The 26,455-nt window shown below is 37.5% G+C and overlaps 1 protein-coding gene and 1 non-coding gene across 5 annotated transcripts; one reads left to right on the top strand and one right to left on the bottom strand.

Annotated features, from left to right (window-relative positions):
• Positions 1–1,191: 1,191 nt before the first annotated feature.
• Positions 1,192–1,263, bottom strand: Trnaq-uug (transfer RNA glutamine (anticodon UUG)). The gene has a single exon. It is a non-coding gene; the product is annotated as a tRNA-Gln (tRNA).
• A 264-nt stretch (positions 1,264–1,527) lies between these two features.
• Positions 1,528–26,455, top strand: LOC139966313 (cullin-1-like). 4 transcript variants are annotated; one of them, XM_071969175.1, is made up of 20 exons: positions 1,528–1,683; positions 3,527–3,915; positions 4,441–4,606; positions 5,137–5,304; positions 6,799–6,849; positions 7,366–7,456; positions 8,561–8,724; positions 9,734–9,896; positions 10,327–10,457; positions 11,395–11,502; positions 13,735–13,890; positions 14,342–14,473; positions 17,570–17,764; positions 18,998–19,129; positions 20,139–20,231; positions 20,711–20,758; positions 21,169–21,239; positions 22,375–22,480; positions 23,459–23,572; positions 24,234–26,455. In XM_071969175.1, exons 2-20 carry the CDS (start codon positions 3,770–3,772, stop codon positions 24,312–24,314), a joined length of 2,316 nt encoding a protein of 771 aa, XP_071825276.1. In that variant the 5' UTR covers positions 1,528–1,683; positions 3,527–3,769; the 3' UTR covers positions 24,315–26,455. The 4 variants fall into 4 exon arrangements, with proteins under 4 accessions (XP_071825276.1, XP_071825277.1, XP_071825275.1 ...); XM_071969176.1 differs by having other exon boundaries at positions 1,528–1,642; XM_071969174.1 differs by having other exon boundaries at positions 1,572–1,726.

The following is a 26,455-nucleotide window of genomic DNA, read 5'->3' on the forward strand; positions in this document are numbered from 1 at the left end:
TTTTTCTGGAGGTAGCTGAGTACTGTCATAAAATAATAAATACGATAACTAAAAAGGAGCTTAAAAAATATACTGTCCTATTTTCCCCTTCAAAGTGATGTTACCATTTTTTCTTCTTCTAATTTACCAAATTTTTGGGGAAGTGTAAATTTCTTGTACGCTACGCGCCAACTGATGGTGGCGCTCCGCTTAGATAGTGTCACGGGAACTTTCGGGCACAAAAGTTTCTGCCCCCCCCCCAAAAAAAAACTGAAATGGTCCCGTACGCCTCTGGTTACAAATCAAATATAAAAAGCACTCAAAAACCATATGAACTATATGGTACACTAAATTTCATTTCATTTATTTCGTCTATACATAAGAACAATAGAGCAAAGTGGTATAGTATAAACAGGACACTAGAAAAGCAGTAGTAGTTTATCGAGCTAGCGACCAAAAATAACAAAAAAAAAACAAAGAAAGAAGGTAACAATTAAGAGTAGAGAAAAATAATCATAAGATAATAAATACTCAGTCAGCGTAGTTTTCAATTAGGTGGGCTTTTAGTTTGCGCTTAAACGTTACATAAGGTTTAAAAAAAAATTCGGAAGCACCTTCTAGGTATAGCAGTAGTTTTTCAAGAGTAATTTACCGTGTTTCGAGTGAAGTCGGCTACCTGAAAATGGGTATTTATTCCTCGTAGTGTTACGAATATTAGCGGAATTACTGGGATTAACAATATAACTAAAGACAAGGCTAAGGTCTAACGAAGCATTTTTGTGAAGTGATGCGGGTCCGGTGCATGGATGAAGTAAAGCGGTGAATCTGCAGGGGCGCAATCACCACTTTGGTTAGGGGACGTGATTTATGAAGATATGTTGTTCAGGTCAAAGTAATATCACACTTGTCAGACTCAGCAATGATTTTCACAGCGTCTCGTTGCCACCAATTGTTCTGATAGGGGGCCTACACACCCTCCAATTTTCTAATCTGAAATATTTGTTTGAGCAATTTGCTTCAATAACAGCTTTTCCTGTAATTGGAATAGTATGCGCGTGCAAAGAAACTACATATTTGATTCAATTACTTTTTTAATTTTAGCCTCTGAAGAAGATCTTGCTAGGATTGAAACGTCAGGCCTACTTACTTTTACACCTTTTTTTAATTTACAAGAAACAACGTAAACAAAACAAGGAACCGCGCAAAAGGATGAGGTCTTACCGAGATTTGAACTCGGATCGCTGGATTCAAAGTCCAGAGTGCTAACCATTACACCATAAGACCTGCTTGGGTTGACATGAGGTCTATCTAGTATATAAAACGCCACAATAGGTTTTAAACTTCGATCTTGATTTGAAGAATGTTATTCAGCCTTAATTTGGACAAGTTTGGAAGGGTTCGTTGATATTATTTAGTTCCTTAGCTTTATATAATTCCAATGTCTCTTTCTGTGAATTTCGGGATATATGGCTCAGCCAATTCTCGATACATCCTGGGTAACTCCACTCGCACCCTATGTTAGTATGTATGAAATTAGTACAGCAACATAGCCATGTACGGAAACAACGTTTGCTCACACTGTACTGTAGCACTAAGTAAAGTACGACATGACAAGAGGCAAAGAATGAAATGAGTGCGTAATAACGATCGTGCTGGACTCTGTGTAAGCAACGATAGATCATAGGCTGGGTCGCAAACGGAAAGGTTACTTACTACTAACATCAATGGGTTTATGTATTCTTTTTGTGTACGTCATTCGGAGTAATTATACCCGTAGACTCCAGTTATTTCCCTTACACTTCATTGTAGGAATTCTGAACTTGGCGGTATGTCGAACATAGCCTAACGTTGGGTTAATGCTATGTTTGGCGTACACCTAGGCCTACGTTAGACTAGTTATGAAGATTGGTCTAGGAGTACTTTCCCTAGCTGCCTTATATACTACTAGTAATAATACTAATGTTAAGCAAATACTAGTGATATTAATAGCAGTCTAGTCTGTTGCTGTTATTGTTAAGTGTAATAAGGCTAGTCCTAGCATTAGTTTAGTTGGACTTGAACCATGTGACATTTTATACTTTTATAGCAGTTGTCAGGTTCCTGACGTACAATTGAACTATAGACTCAGTACTACTACTAGGTCTAGCCTCTGCCTAATTTGGTTTGGCTCGGCGTAAGATTTATTTTCGAATTGTTACTGAGTGTAGCCCAGCGCATAGGCAACAGCATCAACATGTTGCCTAACAAATCTTAGCACTACTCATAGGCTAGCCAAGGCTAACTTAGCCTAACTCTTAAATATTTACAAATGGGCCTGCCATCCCTTCCACTAAGGGCCAAGGAAAACTTAAAGACGAAGGAAATGTAGCATCATTCATCTTGTGCGATCTAAGTTTAACAACAGGAAGAATCTTTGCAAGCGCAAGACAGGTGTCAACTGGTTATGATTAATTTAAAGTGTGCTTTGTGTAGGCCTACATGTACAGTACAGTGCCAGACTAGTGAAATTTACTTTATCTCATGGTCAATGAAGTTGGCCATAGGATTTTCGAGCCAGGATGGTTAATCTAAGTGACCATACTTCCCTGGATTTTTATGTTCTATCCCAGAAACAGCCCTAGATTTATAGCAGGAAAAGGCTCTTATATACTTTCAAACTTACCTTTTTGGCTTTCAGTGTGTAAAAAAACAATAATCATAAAGTGTAAGCTGTGTTCATAGAAGATATCAAACGTAATGGGAACCCACATTATATCATTCAATAATTTCAAAGCATGTATATTACTGGAAAACATTGTTTTGCACTTAGCCTAAATTTGATTAATGAGACTCCTTACAGTTACTCTTTTTTCACTGAATGTTTTCTTTTTCTGTGGTGTTCTTTGGTGAGATATTTGACCATCATTCTCGAATCACCAAATCTGTGAGGGGCCCTTAAAATTCCACTGCTCCCTTTAAACATAGAGCATTTAAAGATACAGTAAGTAACTCTTTGACGTCAGTATTAATATCATGTCCCCAGATATCCCAGGAAATATGTGATCACGTTAGGTTGTGACCTCTGTAGGCAGGAGATTTTAGAGCAGAGTCAGTTGTGCGAGATTGTCCTTAAAGAGTTATCTTCCTGCATAATTACAATTTCTCAGTATACAACTTTTTTCATCCCTTTCTACCAACCATCTCCAAAACTAATTAAATCAAATTCCTTCACTCAAGCATGTATCATATTTAAATGTTTAAATTTGCAGCTCTGCTCCATAAACAAGCTTCATTGTTGAGAATTTCATGCAAAAGTTACACATTGAAGTTGGCATGGAAACTCAACAATTTGTCAAAGCACATTGTTGGACAGCAAATTGGTTTACTATAATTGTAAAGGTAGTCTCGATCAAGATAGTTGTATGTTTGGTAATATTTAGGATGTGTAGGATATTCATAATTTTACTTTTCTAGGATAATAGGACAACCTTAACATCGGAGCCCTAACCCTGATATTAATAAGTTTTGTATCAATTGGCATTCTAAACTTCTGTTGTTTTTCTTTCAGGTACCATTTTTATGTCAAGTTAAATCTCAAAGAAATGAAGCTTGACACCTACGAATAATCTATTTGAATTAGGAGACACCGTCTCGGAGATTTTTGCACCGACACTTGAAATTTTTGACAACATTCTTCACAATGTGCGTCTTATAGTAAAACTCCAATCGGTAATAGACCAGTCGTGTGAGTAACGCGGTCCCTGGGAAGATCAACAATTTACCCCCCCTCCCCCCCTAAACAAATATCAGAATGTCGAAGGGGTCCAGTAAGAACCAGAACCCTCATGGGCTGAAGTTAACCAGTTTGGATCAGATCTGGGATGATCTGAAAATGGGTATCGATCACGTGTACTCCCGGCAAGAAATGGCCCGGAAGAGATACATGGAGCTCTACACGTATCCTTTATCAAATATTAAAATTGACAATTATTTTGCAAATTGTCAAAAAATAGCTACGGTTCCTTGATTGGAGTCTGATGTACAGTATGCATACCATCATCTTTTCCCACTTATGTCTTTTGTAGGGAGACAGCTTTAGATGGTTGTGAATGTTAACAAAGGGCCATGATAGTTTTGACCTAATAACTATGAAATGCTTCATGCTTGTGATATGACCTCAATCTTCCAAAAAAATTTTTTACAATTATAGAACAATTTAACAATGTAATTAATCTGTGACTTGCTTAATGCTGCCATTTGAAAAAAAATGAAAAAAAAAAACTCTGAAATAGTAACAAATTTAGTACAGTAATAAGGTCTTCATAGATTACTTTGCCTGATTGATCAGATCACAGATTTTTAATTTTTTGGTAATGGGAAGTTTCTTTGTTAGGACAAGAAATTGGCAGTTGATTTCATAATATATCTATCTGTTGTATGCTAGTATTGTACGCAGGTTTTTCTTAATTATGTGTGCCATAGACATGTATATGATTATTGCACCAATGTGGACCAGTTAGCAACTGCACGCTTGTCCAATGCCAAGAAGAAGGGGATTCAAAGCCAAGTCGGCGCCCACTTTGTTGGAATGGAATTGTACAAAAGATTAAGGGAATATCTTCAGGACTATTTAGTAAATCTGAGACAGGTAAGGTTTTGAAAGATTTTTGTCATTTGTTTTCTTATATGTGTCATTAGAATACTCCTAAAACTCCTTCCTGGCTTGTCACTCACTGGTCACTCTTCTGAATCCCATTCTAGCCAGAAATTTCTTTGCTTTTTTTCCATTGGATTAAATAGTTTCACAGTTGGTTTTCCGTTGTTCATTAACTTGTATGATTTTCTCGAAGAAGCTGAAATTCTCTTAAAATCCCTTCCCTAACCGCTTACTGGGTTGTATCAGATGAAATTTGGGTCTGATTCCCTGGTTACACGATAGCCATGGCACTGTTGCTTCCAACTAGGGCTGCCGGCGAAGAAATGACTACATAGGGATTATCACCAATTAAAGGCTGATAGCTCATTTGGTAAGAGCCCCGGGCCTTGTAAATCCAGAGGTCACTGGGCTAACTTTTGTTCAAACAGTGAATTTATTTGCTCATTTTCCATTGTTCATAATTTTCCCGTCCAGTTCTCCGTCGTTACTTTTACTTGTATTTTTGTCATTTATTTAATAAGGACGGTTCTGATCTGATGGACGAAGAGGTATTGAAGTACTACACGCAACAGTGGGAGGACTATCAGTTCTCTAGTAAAGTCCTAGACGGCGTTTGTGCTTACCTTAATCGCCATTGGGTCAGAAGAGAGTGTGACGAGGGGAGAAAGGGCATCTACGAAATTTATTCTGTAAGTACATAACTGCCAGTTTATAGCAGATGGAACTTGTTAATCTCTACGAAATGTGTATGTAACCTTAAATTCCTTGAGAAGGTGTTTACTTGCAGTTCCTTTCTAATGTATTATAAATCAGCTATCAAATTCTTTGCTTTGCAATGACAACCTTTGCTTATGGTGTGCAAGTTCATAAAGATGGTATTAACTCTGTGACAAGGCCAAATGCTTGGTTATATTGATCATTCCCATACTGAGAACAAGAAGCCTTTTGTTTTGGTGGAGGTCATAAGTTTATCAGAAGTAGAGATGAGAAAATAAGACCCCGGTCATGTACATTTTACCAGATTTAACGATGGTCTGACCATGGTCTGACCATGGTACGGTTTGCGTGTGATCGCTCTCTACTATGGTCTGACGATCTTCCAACCATCGTCCACTAAAGATGGTAATTAGCATCTTTAGCCCCGAATTAACCATGATCCGACCATCATTAGCAGGAAGAACCATGCGTGTGACTGCAATTGCGTTGTCCGACTATGCATTTTAGCATACACACTGACATCATCTACTACTTACAACTAAAAACCCTGCAAAACATCGTCAAAACTGTGACCCTTGACCGACCCAACACAACTGCGAATGATAGCTTTGCAAAAGCATAATTTACTCACTGATGCATGTGTCCGTGAATAACGATCATCCGAATATAGCACAAGTCGTGTTAGAACGTGTGACTGCTACTGTAGTTAGCTTAATATGGTCGGACTAAAGTTAAGAAACGATAGTCGGAAGATTAAATTTTATGCGACCGTGGTCAAAGAAAAGTCTCAGAAATAGAAATCTGGGCAGATCTCCTGACTGGATTCCATATTGAGCATGGTAGAATACGGTTATTTTGAATCTTCCCTAAATTCGCATACTGTGCTATACATACCTGTAGCTGCAATGATAGACACTGTAGCTGCTGTGTAATTGTAATTTACAAAGCCCTAACCAATAACGGCCAAAATTCTCACAGTGAAAACTAGCGAACATCAATTTTTTAGCGGAATTATACAGTAAATGTCAACAATTGTGCAAATTTAGGGAAATTTTTCCTTGCTTCGTGCAGTTTGACTCCCGACCTGGACAAGTATCATTTCACTCTATTTATGGCAGAATTTGGTCAAACCATCGATGAAATCACATTGCTAAAGAAAGGATATACCGTCATAGCACTACTATCATTCAAAAGAACATTAATGCCCTTACTCTTGCGAATATACCATTTACCATCATCCAGCATGCCTCAGTACGAGTTTAGATTGTCATTTGACAGGTTTAGTAGGTGTACTTTTATAACTTAAACTCACACTTGATGTACAGTGTAAACCAAATTAACAGTGCATGTACAATATATATCACCCAGTCGAGCAGTATTCAAAGTATTTTTTGATTTTATGTCATTTCATCTGTGTAAAAATAATTCCACGAGTACCAAGATGTTATTTGTGATTGTTCTTTCAGCTTGCATTAGTCACATGGAGGGATCACCTATTTAAACCTTTGAACAAACAGGTAAGAGCAATTGACATGACCTTTATTAGTAAAGCCTCCCGGCCACGTACGTGTGTGTTCTCGATCTTTAGGCATAGAGTAATGCCACTTACCTCAGGCTAAATTATTCAAACATGAGAGAGCTTTATTAGGCCCAAGCTGAAACTACTTTCTTCCTTACTTTTCTTGATAAGGACGTCTAAAGTTGTCTGTGAAATATCAGCTTCTTTTGGGTAATCAGTATTAGGCTAGGATAAACCACTGACAATAGTGTTTCCTGTACTACAGTAAGTGGCCTATACAGTGGTAATGTATAGACTATTGAACATGTGGGCAGGGTGGTGAAAGTATCCGGAAAATCAGACATCGTACAATCAGGAAGAAACTTGTTAAAAAACTTGGCAAATGAATGCTTGAATCTTGTCTGCACAATTGGTGAAGCTTCCTTATAGATGATTTATTGCTGTAGTTAGAATGGAAGATATAAGTACTTTTCTTAATATATAAGTATATTTTTCATTATGGAATTTTTTGTAGGTCACAAATGCAGTTCTCAAATTAATAGAACGCGAGAGAAATGGAGAGACGATCAACACGAGACTTGTGAGCGGGGTCATCAAGTGTTACGGTAAGTGTCATCCGGTCATTTCACAATTAGGGGTAGTATGTAAAACAGCAAGGCACATGCATATTCATGAGTAATTGACTTATTGAAATATATACAGGGATGTGCCCAGGATTTCCTGAGTGCTGGGTATACTGATCGCCATCCTAGGGGAGGGGGTGCCCCCCTCCCTTTTGAGAAATTTTTCGATTTTTGGAGGTGCTCAGATGCCAAATGTACTTGTGTAGTCTTTTAAGCACATACACAAGTACTAGTTTTGCTAGCAATTGACATTTTCTTTTAGTGAAATATATTACGTACCTGGTAAAAGTTATTAGTTGGTTTCAAGAGATTTTAAGGGACCGATTGAGAGCCGTAAGTAATATTTCTCGCGTGCCTAACTGATGCATTATGATGCATTATTAGTCTGTATGATTTTGGCATAGACTAGGCCCAAATTATGTTGAATATATTGTTAGGAGTGTCGGGATTTTAGATGAAAATAGTGCTGGGCGGGATTCACAATTTTTAAGACAGTGCTGGGCGGTTATTTTTAGCACTGGGCGGGGCCGCCCAGTGCCGCCCAGCGTGGGCACATCCCTGCATATATATATGTATATGTGTGCCAGTGAATAATATAATGACACCACTTTACATACCAGACTTCTGGCTTAAGCATAGTAATGTTAGTTTAAACTCATTGTGAAAACATGATCTGTCAATTTAGTAGTCCAAAATCTCACTAAGAACAATGAAATTATGCATAAAGTTAAACATTATATAATATTTGTGAGACAGAAAATCTTCTGATATTGGACTAAACTGTTAATAAATTGATAATTAGGGAGCAGCAAACTGGTTGTAGCCGCCTAGACCTCCCAGTTAGATTGTGGGAATATCCAATTTTTTAGTGAATCTCAGCTAGCTTTGTCTGAATGATGTTAAACTTACAAATCAACCCAAAATGTTGCAAATGAGTTAAGCAAAAATTTCGAAATGTTAGTTCTCATTCCCCTCTGTAATTTCAAACATGGATGTATTAAAAAGTACAAACAGAATAAAGTAGTTGGGTCCAGTCGTTTAACTATATATATAATTTTTCTTCGTTCCTCTGGCGTAAACTTACAGTCGAGCTCGGCTTGAATGAAGACGAGCCAATATCCAAAGGTCCAACCTTGAGTGTTTACAAAGAATCCTTTGAAGATAGATTCCTGGCAGAAACAGATCGTTTCTACACATATGAGAGCACAGAGTTCCTTAATCAAAATCCTGTTACAGAGTACATGAAGAAGGTAAGATTCATCCTTCTTTCGCTCTCTTTTTCATTGTTCATGGATCCATTCCTGTCGAAAGAAATTTGTAGAAGGGTAGCCTGGATGTTTGAGAGCGAAATGCGCCCAGGATCAATTTGTGGCTCAAAGCAACTATGCTATGAATATTCTCTCATATCTGTGTGTTGTGGAGGTACTGTACATCGGATGTATTGATTGACGATCCATTACTTCTATCCTAGAAATCCAGTATTTTGCAACAGCCGATGGCAAACTATAGGTTGTGACCCAATGTTCAGGTCACAAAGGATTTCCGATGGTTTGCAAGACCCTCAGAAGAATTCACAGGAAAAAAATGCTATTGTTAGGTTAGGCTTTACCGATTGCCGGCACAAACTTACAACATACAAGCTTGTGATTGTTATCGAGCCACTTACAACCACTCGCCTCTGTTAAAGGGGGGATTTTCCAGGGTTTTCTTGTCATGTTGTCGTAGTATAGTAATAAATCGGACAAAGTAGGCCTGTGTGCCAACCTCAGGATTGCATCGCGACTCTTCAAGCCAAGATTGACAAACGTTTACCAACAATCACATTAGCAACTATGTTCCTGTTGCGATGCAATGATAAATTGGTCGGGAGGGGTGGCCATGATCAATTGGTTGCGGCTGAATACCAAATTTTTTGCAAAAAAAGAATATTGAAATATTAATAGACAGGTTATTAATACCTGCATGAATTGGAAACTTCAAACAATTAATTGAGTTAAACAAGAAGTAGCTAGGCAATTTCAAAGTACAACTAACAATAGAAGTTGGCCAAATGATGTTTCATATTTTAACACCATGAAAAGGAAATTAATAACAAAAAGTTACATTGGATATAATATAATCGACAAACATGTGTTGCATGGATTAATGTCAGGAGATTCAAGCATTGGGTAATCCCTCCTTTTTACTCCACTGTCCGTTTATTTGTCCCTCGATAAGAATTGCCTACATCTGTCCATACGACTTTCTCTCTCATTACAGGCGGAGACAAGGTTGTTAGAAGAGATGAGGCGTGTGCAAGTTTACTTACATGAGAGCACCCATGAACAGCTTGCCAAGAGATGTGAGAAGGTCCTCATCGAGAAACATCTAGACGTATTTCATGCAGAATTCCAAAATCTCTTAGAATCAGATAAAAATGAAGGTAAGATGACTAACAATAACTGACAGTATCCTCTCCCAGTGAGTCCTTCATTTTTTGATAAACTTTGTCACAGGCAAAAGGAATTTTTGTGATGTTGATGGCGAGTGTGTACATGTGTGTGACCCGCAGTCTTGACTGTAAATCCTCTAACTCGAAAGGTCGAAGCTTGGATTTACTTCATATTTGGTATGCAGATCGACCTTGTTGAGTAAAAAGAACCTTATCGTTTGCCACAATTCACAATTTTTTTGGAAACAATTCACAATAGCTGTTACACATACATAAACAACACACTGGGGTGTGACTTGCTTTCTCTGGCAAGGTGGGATATTGACACATTGTAAATGAAAAAACTTTCATCTGTTAACATCTGTCAATTGTCTACCAATTTAACTGTGTTTAATTAATGTTTCATCTCCTTTCTCTCCAGATTTGGCAAGAATGTATAAATTGGTTTCAAGAATAGTTAATGGCTTAGGGGAATTAATGACATTGTTGGAAACACATATCTGCAACCAGGGTCTAGCAGCAATAGAGAAGTGTGGAGATTCGGCAATTAATGTAAGTATAAACTAGGTGAGATGTGAAAGGCTGCTCACTTGATCTTCTGTTTAATTGTTCAAATGTTTGCTTAACAGTAAATTAGCATCTTTCTTACTGGGTTCTTCAAAATGTGTTTGAAGAAGTGATATTTATGCTAACAAAAAGAAAGAAAATCAAGGACTGTATTTCTGTCCAACTCATGATGACTTATTTACAGTCAGTTGATAAATGGTGTGTTAATCACTTCACATGTAATTAGCAATTCAACAAGTATTTATACAAAACATTTGATAACCCATTCCCAAAGAACTTAGTTATTTGACATTAATTGAAAATTTGCCAGTTAGTGACTTATTTGGGTGAATATTTGATGCTTTTTTGTAACGTAAACTGGTGAATTATTCATAGCAGAAAGTAATTGACATCTTGTCTCTAATTATCACATTGAATAGATCCATACATGTTCATTTCAAAAACAAATTCAAAAAATTGTTCAACGTCTGATTGTTACATTAAAATTCATCAGTATGCTACGTCTTTATTGGCTCAACATATAAAGTCATTTTGACATATATATATATAAGATATGTCACCAAAAACAGAACTAGTATTGTTCGATACAGGTGACAAACGCCTACAGTGGAATTACGACCTTCCTTACCGGTTTCGAACCTCTGGACATACAATCAGCGTCCGTAGCCTAGTGGTTAGGGTGTCCGCGTACAGAGCGGAAGGCCCGTGGTTTGAATCCCGGTGGAGGCTGAAAGTTTTTTCACTGTTCTTGATTTTCCAACTCATTACGATTTTCATTTATATATATATATATATATATATTATATATATATATATATATATATATTGACAGATATTAACCTACCTATCACTCACACACCGAGTGTTACTTTACTGACCGATTTCATTGCAGTATTCAATTTTCTGTGTGCTTTTCTCCCAGGATCCCAAACTGTACGTTCAGACCATACTTGATGTCCATAAGAAATACAACGCCTTGGTCCTTACGGCATTTAATAACGACACCGGTTTTGTTGCGTCCCTTGATAAGGTAGGCGCTTCACATTCAGGACTGCTAGGAATGCTTGGAGTCTTGATTGTCATGTCTTTGTAGATGGATTCTTTATTCCCTCAGAATGTCAAAGTGAAATGAAACGAGTAAAGATCACCCGGCATTGCACTTCTGCACCTTTCCACCTTCCACTCCTCAGATTTATATACACCACTAATAGAAGTGTCTGTGCCAGCTGGACAAAATGCATTGTTGTTAATTTGAAATTTCTACATAATATAGAATTCATTGAGTCAGTGAGTAGTAGTTGTGTCTTAGGAGCATGTGCAGTGTTCGATTTTTCCGGTATCGCATCGCAAAATGCGATCCAAAACGACAAACTTGCGAGACGTTTCCAAATCAGCATCGCACATTGTGCCGATTTGTGCGATACAAATTCCTAGTCAGATTTGGGAGCAAACACTCAAACCTTAACTTACGAACTGTCGATCACAATGTAGAAGTTATAATTTATTGAGTTTATACTCAATGTACAACTTATTCACTTGACCGTATAGCGAAAAAAAAACCTGAAAAAATATTATCCTACCATAGTTAAGTGTAAAGCAAATAGCCTAACCACCTCGGCGGTTACGGATCTCACGTAACTTAACTCCCTGGCAACGTGCCAAAAAATGTTAACAAACAGGTGTTACACAGGGGATGAGCTCACAGTTGTTGGGAAGGTACCTGGGCAAATTCGCAGCACATGTACCGTGGTACAGTAGTTGGGTATAGGGTTAAACACTGCAGTTGTAAAAATGTACGCATAGTGCACGCTATTCATTGTTAGGCAGTCTAGAAACGGGGCTTTGCTGAACGTTGTTTGTTTCATAATATCGGAAGTTTTGTAAGTTGCACTTTTTAAAGATTGAAAGACAGATTAAATCTCTTTTCATTTTATAACATAATATAGCTACTTTAACTTGTCATTTTAAAATTTTCATCAGTTTCGTGACAATTTAAATAAAAAAAGTTGTCAGTATTTTGCATCCTCAACTGCGAATTTTTTCATCGCCAGACATCGCAAAAAATGACAACAATTTTTGGGGGCTTTCGCCCCCAGGATCCCCACGAGGGGTTCTACCCCATGACCCCACCATAGCCCTAAGACGGGCCCCTGGACACCACGCCTTTATGCTCGCACGTTACGCGTGCTAGGCAGGCGAACACCGGCGGGAAATCGGCAGTGTGTTCGCGGAAAATTGAACAAGGTTTTCCAACACTGCTGAACTGTGCAGTTACTGTATGCATCATGTTCAAGGTTTTCACGGAGGCCTTTGAGGAAATGAATGGTTAGTACAGTGTATATATGCTGCACTAATGCTGTGTGTAGGCCAAGGTTCACGAAGGTCATTGGTTATATTCGCGCGCCGTAGACGTGTTTTTAGATGTTACGGAGAGTCAGGTTTCCATGGATATTAATCGAAAATGAATCTGAGTTTAACTGACGCTAAAGAAATGGATCGTCTTGGGCAGATTAAGAAATCATTGCAAGTATAAATAAGTACAGGTAGCTCTGCTGTTAAAAAGAAAAGTTCAATATCGGTTTGCTGTTATCGGCAATTAGGCAAAATTTTACCGATACCGATATGCTGCCGATATTGCAAATAGCAACACTAGTATCAATAATAATAATAAACAAACATTTTGTAGTTAATACATTGATCGCCAACATTTGGTCCGTTTTGTGGTAATTTCAAAACTGCTATTCAATATTGGGGAACTGCTATGCAACAAAAATATTGTATAGCAATTGTCGAAATTTGTTGCTATGCAAATTTTTGGCCATAAGTCGAACACTGAGCATGTGCCCTCTTAATCTCCTTCCCTCCCATTCCACCTAACTTTTCTTCTGTACCCTTCCTCTTCCCTTCCCTTCCCCTTCCCTCCCTCCCATCCTTCCCATCTCATCCTTGCCATCTCATCCCACCCTCCCATCCCCATCCCTTTCGTCTTCCCTTCCCCTGCCCCTTTCCCCTTTTCTTCCTCAGTCTACTAAAACCTTTATCAATGGAGGTCTTGACACTGGAAACACTGGAGACTCACTGCTTCCCATTCAAGATGTCTCGTCAGGACACATTGATCGAGAACACACTTTACTGATCGATGATCACATCACTTTGATGCAATTCATGTCAACTTATCAAGATTTTTGCATGTTTTGTAAACTCACCACACCTTTTATTATTGATCAGCAATGCTCATTTAATGTATCCCATCAATATCCAGGCCTGTGGCAGGTTCATCAACTCAAATGCAATCACAAAGATGGCTAATTCATCCAGTAAGTCACCAGAGCTGCTAGCCAAGTATTGCGATTCTCTTCTGAAGAAGAGCTCAAAGAATCCAGAGGAAGCTGAACTGGAAGATACTCTTAATCAAGTGGTGAGTCATCGAAATAACCTCAATTATCCCCCCCCCACTTCCCCCATACAAGAGAGAAAGAAAATACAAAAGAAAGTTAGTTGGGGGGGATGTAATGCTGGAGTAAAATCTAAAGTGTTATGTCAGTCACAAGGTCCCTTCAATTCCTGCAAAGTTATGGAATGTGGCCATTTATTTTCCAAGTCTAGTAAAAAAAGTTCTGAAGTCTTTCGAAGAAATTTCTATTTGCTTCAAGCGCCGTGTCTTCCTTAAAACTAGTTCTTGTGTCTGATTGCTGAAATAATGTTTCATTTACGTACGGTGAACTATACTCAAATAAAGCTGTTTCTTGAACGTGCTCTCATCAATTCGACATCTTTTGTGTCATTTAAATAGTGGCTTCTATATTAAACTATTCTGACTTGTTTTCATTAATTAAGGGTGTTTTGTTTTGCTTTAACTTTTTTTTTAGATGGTTGTATTCAAGTACATTGATGACAAGGATGTATTTCAAAAGTTTTATTCCAAGATGTTGGCTAAGAGGCTGGTACAACACAACTCTGCCAGCGATGATGCCGAAGCCAGCATGATTTCCAAGCTCAAGGTAAGTAGTAAGAGTGAATGGTAGGAAAGATGGCCTAGTCTAACACAGACCATGAAGATGTATTCACTCACACTGGTAGGTTACCGGAAAGCTGTATGTAGGCTTGCACGGTAAACCGGTTTTAGTACCGAAACCGGTTTTTCCGACCGAATTTCGGTACTATTTTTTATTTTAAGAAAACCGAAAAACCGGAAAAACCCGGAAAAACCGAAATGTGAATTGCAAATACTGGAAAAAACAAAGTTTATTGACTTTGGTTTCTCCTATTTACTGTTCTTTTTGCATTATGAAAGTAAATTGCAACAAGAGAAAGCTTTTCTGATAGACGACATTGTCAGCTACGATCGGCACACGCCATAACCAGTGCTTGAGGGTGGATAGCTAGGCCTAGCATTAGGCTATGCAGCCCTTATATGCGTGCATCAGTTAGGTACCTTGTAGTATTGAACTGACCTTGGTGGCCAACGTTAGTAGTTGTGAGAAGTACACACTCAAATGACGAGATGCAGTTCAAAATAAATTGTTATATCCAACGTGTTTGTCCTCTTTGTGTTGTTCTTATTATTTAACTTCCATTTAATAGTAGAGGATACAGAGAAAATCTTTTCAAACACATTGATCACAGTTCATGTTCAAAAAATGAACGTTAAAACTTGAAAGGTATATTGCGCAATACACAATACCATACGACATGTACAGTCGCAGGGGGGGGGGGGGCTCTGTGAGTTTAACAACTAAGATGCAACAAGTAACATTAGAACAATCGCGGGGAGGGGGGGGCTCTGAGTTTAACAACTAAGATGCAACAAGTAACGTTAGATCAATCACAAGAGACACCTGGCGTCAGGCTTGAGTCAAGGAATATTACAGGAGTAAAAATGTTGCATACATGGCTGGAAATTACAGATGTTGCTGTTGGGGAAAATTCTCCTTTGTACGCTAATAGATTTTATTTTCTTTGTAAGTTTCCTTTAAACATTTCTTCTTATCAGTTATCAGACAAGGCGTCTCTCAGTTGGTTTTTCGTTAACGTTGAAGAACACATGTTTCCAACTTAAACGTTAACAATTTATATTCTTTGCCGACCTAATCCCCGCTTTTGCCAGCGATATTTTTCAACTTGTACTTGAAAGTGTAGACGGTAAATTCTCTTCACTCCTTGAAGAGAAATTTATTTTACCGCCAAGATACCACCCGGGAACATGGCTAGAGCCTCGTGCAATTTGGTACTGTACCTTCATTGGACCAATCATATTGTAAGGCATTTTTTTTATACGATCTCAAATTGGTCATAATGGGGTTTACGCTCGGCCCTCATCTCCGAAAATATAACATATAATTTAACATGACTGTGACATTTTTTTCTGAACACGAAATTGAACTTCGTGAAGTACAGTAAACACAAGACAAACGATACGTGTACGTGATGTTAAAACTTAAAGAAAAAATTTCACTAACACATTTCTTTTCGACATATTTACTTCAGTTTAGTTAACATGGGTTATAAAATGAGAGTCATGAAGGCAGTAACATTTCTTGAATTTATTCTTCTTATTTTTAACAATTTACTGCAAACGAACAGACTTGAACCCGCTGTTGGTAAAGCTTCAAAAATACGCATCTAAGCGATCAAGATTTTGATGTTTTCAATGCAATTCGGGAGGGGGAAAAAAACGGTTTTTGAGCCAGATTCGGTTTTTTGCTATAGAAAAACCGGTTTTAAGTTTTCACGAAACCGTGCAAGCTTAGCTGTATGTGACGGTACGTTGTAAATTTGTGTTTACTTCCGGCCTATCCGTGTAATGTTTTTCCGATATTAGAATACAAGGCACTCCTAAAGGTGATACGAACCAAACTATCATCTGTGGCATATATGACTGAGGTCCTTGTGCACAACAACTTCCCCAAATAGCTGGAGAAAAATATCTGACTCAGTTTGGAAGATATCCAAGTCAAATGCCTCGTCTGTGCGCTGTCATTTTCGTAGATCTGTGATGTCGTAGCGCCACCAGGATCTGGAATCTTCACTCTCTCTGTTGTCTTTCCTTTCATATACTCAAGGAAAAATGTTAACTGTTGACACTGAAGCAGATGTCATCATCAGGTCATGTTGAGAGGTTAAACATTTTAAATACAGTATTTGCACAAAAAAACACCTCCATTACAGAAAATAAACATTTTAACAAATGAAAGAAAAATGGAGCAATATGAAGCACATGTGGTTCAGTGATGTAATATTTAGACTTGATCAAGTCTCCAGCCCTGTGTGTGTGAAGGAACATTAAAACTTTTGATATCTCCAAAGTGGAATCAGAATTTCTAAGTTTTTCACAACAGTTAAGTCTATCACATTAGACCAATAATGATTGGTTGTGTTTTTGTGACTCCTTTAAGTATATCTGTAACTAAAAATGTAATATATATTATAGTATATAACTTCTCTTAATTAATGGTGAGTCATTAACAAGTTAAAACAGGAGAGTCCTGTGTCCCACATGTTTTTTGTACTATGTTAATTTTTTTTTATGCATTGACAAACAACAGCACAGTTCTTTCTATGCCATTGATCATGATACCTTTGCAAGCACAATTTGTTAGACAATCTCCATAGAATACCAGGACAATGAATATGCTTTACATAAAGTCTGTGTCCATTCAACGATTCATACACAATCTCTCCAATGTTATGTGTTTAATGTAGGCAGGGTGTGGGTGGTGTGAACTGTCATTTGAAAGCCTTTTTTTGTAATCTGTTTAAAAGAAACTTCTCAGAACTATGAGAGATTGACTTTCACTTTCCATTCCAGCACTGTCAGACATATGTTCCCTACTTACTTTCATAGTTACTGTTCATACAAAGATGTATGTATACACACTTAGCTTGTATACACACTTAGTTACTATCTGCCAATTCTTACCTTGTTTTGTTTGTTATTATTTCCCTTTAAACTGTGAGTATTTATTAGAGCCCTTCCATTTACAATGTGATGTATTCATTTTCACCCAATTTATCTCTCCGGATTTTGATATCATGTCAGAGCAAATGAATGAAGTATAGTGCCATTCATGCCATCTTCCTTTCCTTGTCATTTACAGCAAGCGTGTGGCTTTGAATACACCTCCAAGCTCCAGAGAATGTTTCAAGATATTGGTGTAAGTAAGGACCTCAACGAACAGTTCAAGCAGCATCTGAGCAGCAGTGAACCTCTGGATATTGACTTCAGCATCCAGGTCCTATGTTCAGGGTCTTGGCCTTTCACACAGGGATGTACCTTTAATTTACCCAGTGAGGTAAGGGACAGGTCATGAAAAGCTCTTGTTTGTGGTGTTCTTTGCAATCTCACTCAAGTTTACTTTACAGTGTCCTCTCCCATTGGAGGATGTACTCTTTCCCAAAATGGAATGCTTAAGAGCTTCAGGTCTCAAATTAGGCTAAACACCTTTTCATCTCTTATGGAAATGAAGGCCTCAGTTTAACTGTTGATACTTAAGTCTTGATAATTAACTACATTTTGGAAGTGGTAAAACATTTTATTCATGACATAAAGTTCACAGAGAGTGAGAGAGACAGTGCATTTTGTGGCCGTGGTTTTGTGGAGGAGAATGAAAAATTACTGAAATTGAATGGGCTGCTTTCCAATGCTGCTTTTATCATTTCCAATGGGGGTTCTCCAGTGTTTCTACAGGGGGTGCTATCATATCGGTCCTAGCGATGGGTGGTCGACTAGTACATGATTCCCACTTGTGCACTTTTGACGAATGAAAAAATTTGCTCTAGAAAACACTAGTTAAAAACGTTTAAAACAGTAAGCTTGGCTAGAAACTCCGAAAATATGTTTCAGAAGATCTCTTCTTCAATAATTACGAACAAAGTTTCTACATACTACTAGCGTTACGTTTATGATCTGTACTCACAGACTGCAGATTGTCAAGTTTTCCAGACAGATACGACAGCACAATTATATTTGGCAGCAAAGTTTTTGGGCTGAAGTTCCTTAAAAAACTGTATACGTTGTTTCCATTTGTGAGTCTATCAACAGAATATGCTTAGTTCCCCTATGGTGGTCACCCTGATAAAACATTCATTGCAGGCAGAAACATTTCTCCCAAGCAGAGTTCAATACACACTGGTAATAGCTGTTATAAAACCTCCTCCTTGCTGCAGTCTTTGGGGACCTGTAAGGAATACAATCACTTCTCTCCTGCCTTTGATTTCTGTGTATGTTAGACAGGTTTCTTTCTGGGTTTGAAATGTTGGAAAATTTGCAAACTAATTTCAGGTACAGGCAACTAAGTCTTTCTCTGCGTCACCAGAGGTAATCAAAAAAACACCGTTGGGATTTAAAAATGTCAGATTCTGTTGAAATTCTGAAGCTGTGCACTTCAATTTTGTAAATGGATGGATGACATTTGGCATAATATATAAATAAATAATTTTCTAGAAAGAGGAAAAATTGTTTCTCATATTTATTAGCTGCTGGATTTATTAATGTAATTCTTTTCCATTTTGATCTTTTCTAATAGCTGGAAAGAAGCTTTCAGAGGTTTACAACATTCTACGCTAGCCAGCACAGTGGCCGTAAGCTGATGTGGGCGTTCCACATGTCTAGGGGAGAGCTGGTCACAAATTGCTTCAAAAACAGATACACGTTACAGGTAAGTAGTGTAGAATGTAGATCAACATATTTGGGCTTATTCTACTCTGAAAAACGGCCATACTTAGGAATCTATAGAGTGAAAATTTAAAAAAAGAATGTTACCTGTTAATATTCTTAAGGTATGAATGAAATATTTGAAAAAGTACTGATGAGTGTTCTGAAAAGAATGAATGGGTTGTTCTGAAAAGTATGAATGGGTCGTTCTTATAAGTATGAATGGGTGTTCTTTAAGGTATGGATGATGCAACTGTTTCAAAAGGTTGAGAGAATCCTTTCATTTTACTAACTGGTCGGAGTTAGACTACCAAAATAAAAAGTTATAATCATGTTGCAGTATCTTTAAAATAATAATAATAATAATAATAAAACAGATGAGCTTGATCAACATAAACTGGAATCAGAAATGTTGATATCTGCAAACATATTGGACAGTATGAATAAAAAAGCATTCTCAAAGGTATGGATGATGCAACAGTGTTCAGGTTTCGGTTAAAAGAGAACTATATAAAACCTCATAAAAGTCTTTTTTTTCCAAACAACACTTAAAACCTAACATTATGTTCTAACATTTTCAAAGCCAGTGTATCTTGTCCTAGGTTATTAATACGGATAAGAGTAAATGCAGACTTTTTTTCTTTTGTCTCTTAAGAAGAGATGGTAATAAACAGCTGTTTTAATTTTGTTCAAAAAGAGATACTTAATTTGCTGCATAATTTGTAAGGAGACATTGCACTATGTATAGAAAATGGATCGTCTGACATTGATATCCTAGCAGGATCTTCAGAGCAAGAGGAACAGAGGAAAGCAATGTTAACAGACACTTGGGAGAAGTTAATTGGACCACTGAACAAACATTGGATTAATCAGTTGAGAGTATATGGTTGAAGTGTAGTACGATGGTCATGTGACATTTAAAAAAATGAAAGAAAACACTGTGTTGCTTTAATAATTATTGCTCGCTTTTTATCATCCATAAAAGTGGTTGTTATATTTCGTCTCCCCGACAGGCTTCAACATTTCAAATGGCAGTAATGCTGCAATTTAACTTGGAAACGTCATACACTATACAGCAACTGCATGATAACACACAAATCAAAATGGTGAGTGCTCTCTCTATATTTAACTATTCATTCTGGTCTCATGAAGTTAATTTTATTTTAAAAAGTGTAAATTGATAGATTGATGGCTCTTTCATTTTGATTTATTTAGAGAGATGAAATTGATAATTAATGATCAATAAAGAAAGATATTTGATGTTTAAGTTTAAGACTATTGTTGAACCAGACATTGGTAGATGGTGTCAGACACAAGATTGATATGGTAATGAATAGACTGGGGGCGGCTAGGTGGGATTGGGGGTGGCTAGGGGGGGTGGTTGGGGGCATGGGTTGGAGGAAGAATGGGGCAATATATCTACCAAAAATGATGACCTAATGTTCATGCTTTTCAATAGATTGGTAAAGTCGCTGAGTTAATTTTGGAGAGGAAAACTCTGTAGTCATGGTTACTTTGTTACCTGTTTACAGTTCTGTAAACAATCTGGTAAACAAATTTGTTTCCTTTTTTTTGCAATTTTCAGGATTTATTGCAACAAGTGATACAAATATTATTGAAGTGTAAGCTGCTGGTAAGTAACAGTCCCTTGCATATTTAAGAAAAAAGAAAAAAACCAAATGCGATCAAACTCACTCCGGATGAAATACAGTTTCGGTCTAAGCCCACCACGCACTGTTCGACCGAAGGGATGCGACTCAACCACGGCCAACGTGACCTAGTGTTCAGTATTCATCAAGATCGTTAGTCTTACAACCGATGAGTGCTCACCGACCAACTGTTTACCACCGGTGCTTGTTTATGTCACATGCCAAATAGCTTCCCTCTGATTGGTTACATTTGTACATTTGCACTGTCATTGGCGACTGTCGGTCCGGAAATTGCTACCGTTTTGTTATCTATTGTAGGTCTAATTATTTCCAATCTGTTAGTGATAGACGGATTTTTCACTGTTCGTTTCTGTTCGCTTCCTTCCTTTACCAGGAATGTGATGATGGCACGGCTGATGAAATTAAGCCAACCACTGAAGTCAAACTGTTTCTAGCGTACAAAAAGTAAGTATCATTTGTTTGTTCTATGGCGCAGTACATTGTGATGTCACTTTTAAAATTCAAAATGGTTGTTGACAATTGACATGTTGCCACGGTGAAGAATTGTGGCTATAAAAGCAAATAATTTTGTGGAAAGGGAATCAGCATTTTACAAGATCATATTCTAAGATTAAATGGAATGGTGTCCCCGTGTTAGAGAAATTTATTTTCTCACAACTAGAAATTTTGGGAGGGATGGTAGGTAATGCTGGTCCATTGGACAACCATGTCTTACTCTCTGGTTGTCACAGCAGCATATTTGGTTGTCTGGGGAAATGTAGCAAAATACTAATGAACCACTAATATGTATATTGTAGGAGAGATGTTTAGGATTAATACAACACCAGTGTTTAGGACAGCAAAACTCCCTTCTGGTGGATCATAGGCCTACCACCTATTTTTGCTTTATATCAGTATTTCCAAAGTGATGAAGGGTGATACCAATGTATAATTTTACTTTTGTTGGGTGTGTGAAGTTATTAAAGTACAATCGGAAAATTATGTAAACAAACTAGTCGTCTGCAAAACCAAGTCCAAAGCTTACTTTGGAGAAATCTGCGAGGAGCTGAGGAATGTTAAAAATTTGCCCTGCTGGTTGGTGCTTTGGAATTTAATCTGTAAGCCAAGTTCAAGTGGCTTAAAAAAATTCTAAACATTACTTTTGCAATGATTCAGTGTCAGGAAATTGTTCTTAGATGTTGAATAGGGTCAGATCAAGCACAATTGATTTTTCTCTATAGTCTAGCTTTAAAGCTTGAATCATGTGACCATTTTTATGTTACTATCATATTTGGTTCAAGAGTATTATTGAACATATTAAAAATCTTTCTTTGTATATTTGTTTGCTATTTGTTGAGTTGCTTCTTCTAAACTCGAATAGTATTTGCATTTGTTGCCATAAAACTGGAAAAATAATCAATATTAAATGAGGTACAAAATGTTAAGGAAATATTTTCCATCTAGTTTCATTTTCTTACAAAAAAGGCTTTAAATCTCCAATTTAGAATTTAGATAAATTTGCAGTATTGATATATGTGTAGATTTGTAAATTTGAATGAGCCTTTTTTTTCTTCATTCTTTCTTTTGTGCCTTCTTAAAGCAAAAAACTCCGAGTTAATATCAATGTTCCAATGAAGGCAGAACAGAAACAAGAACAAGAGACCACTCACAAACATATTGAAGAAGACAGGAAACTGCTCATTCAGGTAAAGCTCTTGAAATAGGAAGGGGGGGTAGTAGGTGGGGGGAGAGGGAGGTAGTAGGTGGGGGGAGGAGGGGTTTACGGCAGGAACGCAATCATGTTGTCCCATAAGGTCATCAGTATTACTGCTTATATGCTAGAAAGTCAAAAAATGTTCACTCAAGGTTCAAAATTCAACAACAAGCAGTTTACTGCCACTCGTGTTTAATCGTCTGCATCAGCACATCTCAATATCTGGGATCTAAATGCAGGGTCTGGATTGGCCTGGAGAGTACCTTTGAAAATCTTTTAGTATTGCAGTGGGTTAGTTGTGGGGGATGTTGGGGGACTCTTTTAAGCGTGGGGTGTGGGAAAATCCTAGTGTGCTCTCAATTTCAGCTAAGTTTTATGTTTAGCCAACATTAAGTGAGATATTAGACATCTCCCAACTCCTTTAGGCAACTTCCCTGCTCCCTCAGTAATGCCTCCACCTGCCGTCGGTTTGCAAACAGGGAATTTCTAAATGAAAGGGACTTCATTAAAAGGACAAATGCCTGCATAATTACTGTGGCTGAACTACAATTGTAATGTTTCTGGTCATGTATTCACTAATCCAAGTCGGTACTTTCTATTTGACTATTTATTTATTTCAACTTCCAAGGGTAAAACTCATTTAGTGATATAAAATGCTAATCTTACATGAGGCCCTCAAACATAATTACTCTGAGGTTGGAACCCTCTCTCTCCACCCTGTGAAGTAACTGATTCCTGCTCACATTGTTGCCTGGTAGAGTGATGGACACCCTGTGGGCTCAGTCCTGAGAGTTTGAGTGTACATCAAGTAACACAAAATACAATACAGCTGACTTATTCTTATCAGTAGACCTTTAAATATTGAAGTATATTTAAACAACAATGTAGCCATTGAAATGATGAATTGTTTGTTGTTTATTTATTTGTTTATTTATTTGTTTTATTTATTTATTTATCCTTCTCTCGTTAGGCTGCCATCGTGAGGATTATGAAGATGAGGAAGAGACAGAAACACCAGCAGTTATTGACAGAGGTCTTGGCTCAACTCTCTAGCAGATTCAAACCAAGAGTGCCTGTCATAAAGGTAATTCACCTCTCTCCTCCAAATCTTTAAAGTGAATGCCAAAGTTTAACTTTAAATGCTCAGTTACGTTTGGTTACTCATTTCAAGAGGACCGACTGAAGTACCGTATAACCACAGTTACTCTGTTTTAAGGTGTTTTAAAAACATTGTCCATATATTATTTTCAACTTGGTGTTATCCTCCAGGTACCATCAGTCATTAATAACAGTGGTCTACCCCCCCCCCCCCCCCCCCACACCTTCTATACCTTATACTTTCCTAAGAAATTAAAGTAAGGAATCCACTGCGGCAGGTTTTGTGTCCTTCAAATTTAAAGTATTTGTAAATCTTTTGTGTGGAGCTTGTGTCTAATTTCATGATAGGTGGTAGTTTTGACATTCTAATATAGCAGATCGTTGTTAATTCTCTTATCTTCATTTAGCAATCTTGTACTTCATTTCTTCTTCTTATATCTTATACTTCTTTTCTTATATCTTATACTTCATTTAGCAATCTGACAATCCTTTTAACAATCAATATAGTATGTAAGCTGGCAGTTTTGTGGCCAAATCAGGTGGAACCCCAAAAATGTAACTTTATGTATTAAGTCGTTCCAGCCAACCAGAGCATTGTCCATCCTAAACATCTCTCCATCTCCCTCTGTCTCTCCGTCTCTTGACAGAAATGTATAGATATCTTGATAGAGAAGGAGTACCTGGAGAGAGTGGACAATGAGAAGGACACCTACAGCTACCTGGCCTGAAAACTATTTTCAATCGACCAAATCGAGCTACATCAGTCTACGTTGTCGGTAGCGAAGTCCATGCATTTTTTCTTTCAGTTGCCTTACGTAGGACACCGAGCAGTGTAGTAATACTGTCCACCCTGATTTCAGCCTCTCACAGGGAAATGCTTGAAAGATTCATCATACAAACGGGGCATTAATTACAGCTTCGTCTGAACTGGACCGTTCTAAACGATATACAGATATACATATTATCCAGCTTGGCTCGTTAGTCGCTTGTTGTGTTGAAGAGGAGTCATCGTCCATGTGAAAACAGTAGAAAATGTCGACAAGCATTCAGTTCCTTGCAGCCTTCGACTCATGATGGCTGATCTGAAGCATAATAGAGAGTGTTGTTGTGTTGCCACTTCATTTAAATCATACGTCGTCGTGTACCTCATAACATATCGGTGTTCCGGAATCATCGTAGCTATCAACCGTGGTAGGCTGCATATTTGTGAGAGAGACACTCTGTGAAGGTAACGCTTTCTTCCACGGAAAAGATTTTGGACTTATTGGAAGTTGGTTCTTTGCACCAAGCTATTTAGCCATGGCATTCATAGGTCATGATGTGAGGCCTGGTCACTATGTTATTATCTTTTGAACATGTTCTCACGCCAGTGATGTGAATCTCTTAAACTTGGAAAGGCACGACTTTTTAAAAAATGGCATAATTGGTTGAATTTTCATCGATAAAGACATTGCATTGTGTAATATCTTCTGCCATTTTCTTTCAGTCAGGACACAGGCTTTGGAAAAGTTTCAAAACAGATAGTAGAAAGATTTTGCTTTATAATTCCCCATCAAACATTGGAAGATTAAGATGGTATCAATCTATCATTTTCAAACCCAAATATTTGATCAAAAACTTGCTCAATGAGCTTGTCCATTTTGGATCATTTTTTCGGCATTCCAAGAAGGAAAAAAAAACTACAATAAACTGTTATGGTCTTAAATATAAATAAATTGTACAATGTCTGACAAAAGCCTACCGAAATACTTTGTTTCTAAATAAGTGGAATTTGGGGTACCAATTGGAAATCTTATTCCAACTGGTGTCTGTTTGGAAATGTATTAACAATATGTCATCATAAAGGATAAGAAACTTAACAGAGCAGGTGATTATAAATATATCTTGTTTTAGGTAATAATGCCAGCTTTTGTTGTGGAGTGACTACTTCTAGGGACTACACTCTAACATTAGTTCCTCAGATTTGAGTTTCACATATATCTTTAAAAAAAAACATAAAAAAATATGCAAGAAATCTTTCTTAGGATAGTATTTGGAGATTTTCTATATGCTTGAGCTAGTTTATTGGATGATGAAAGTTGTTTGAATAATATTTATCAATTTGTTATATGCAAAAGAACTACACACAAGTGGGGCAGGGGGGGGGGGAAGGATGAGGGAATTGGTTTGGGAAAAGAAGGGATTATGGAAAGTAAATGAACTCTATTTTTAGTATTGTGTATAACCATTTTAATTCCACAAATCCAGTTGACATTGGTGTAGCCGGTGGGGGTGTAAGCTGTACAAAGACTAGGTAGAAGGGACCAAACTGTCTCTCTCTCTCCCTCTCCCCCGTCCCTGAAGCTCATCTTTTCCCATGACTATATCCCATCGTCTTCTCACTTAGGGCAGGAATGTCCATACTGCATAACATAACAACTGCATAACAGTTCATACTGCATAACAGTGGCCTCATTAGATGATTCTAGGAGCATTGTCTTCAAAGCAAGAAACAAAATAAGAAAACAAAACAATGTAACAAAACAAAATAAAAATAAAGAAAAAAGTTTGTCATTGGAGGGAAGCAATGGATTTGACTAAGCCCCCTCCCCACATGGTTCGCCATGGGTGCATGCACTCCTTAATGTTTATGAGGCAAAACTCCAGCTGGTGCTATAGGCACAGATAACAAATTTTTCAGATTTGGAAATTGAAATTGAGTACCATATGTGAGGTGCACATAACAAACTGGGGTTGTAGAAACCTTGAATAGATAAAACCAGAGCGAAACTTACGAAATCAAGATTTTGACAAAAGCGGCCGTGACTGTTGAAAATGTACAGAATAGACTGCCAGCATTTAATAACAAACAAACAAACAAAAAAGAAAA

This window comes from Apostichopus japonicus, chromosome 4 (assembly GCF_037975245.1).
Source record: "Apostichopus japonicus isolate 1M-3 chromosome 4, ASM3797524v1, whole genome shotgun sequence".
NCBI lineage: Eukaryota > Metazoa > Echinodermata > Holothuroidea > Aspidochirotida > Stichopodidae > Apostichopus > Apostichopus japonicus.

Excerpts from the sequence above, each read along its gene's own strand:
- LOC139966313 (XM_071969175.1), top strand. The coding sequence starts at position 3,770 with ATGTCGAAGGGGTCCAGTAAGAACCAGAACCCTCATGGGCTGAAGTTA. Across the intron at positions 20,759-21,168 it reads TATTGAAGTGTAAGCTGCTG|GAATGTGATGATGGCACGGC; the intron begins GTAAGTAACAGT and ends TTCCTTTACCAG. Across the intron at positions 22,481-23,458 it reads ACAGGAAACTGCTCATTCAG|GCTGCCATCGTGAGGATTAT; the intron begins GTAAAGCTCTTG and ends TTCTCTCGTTAG.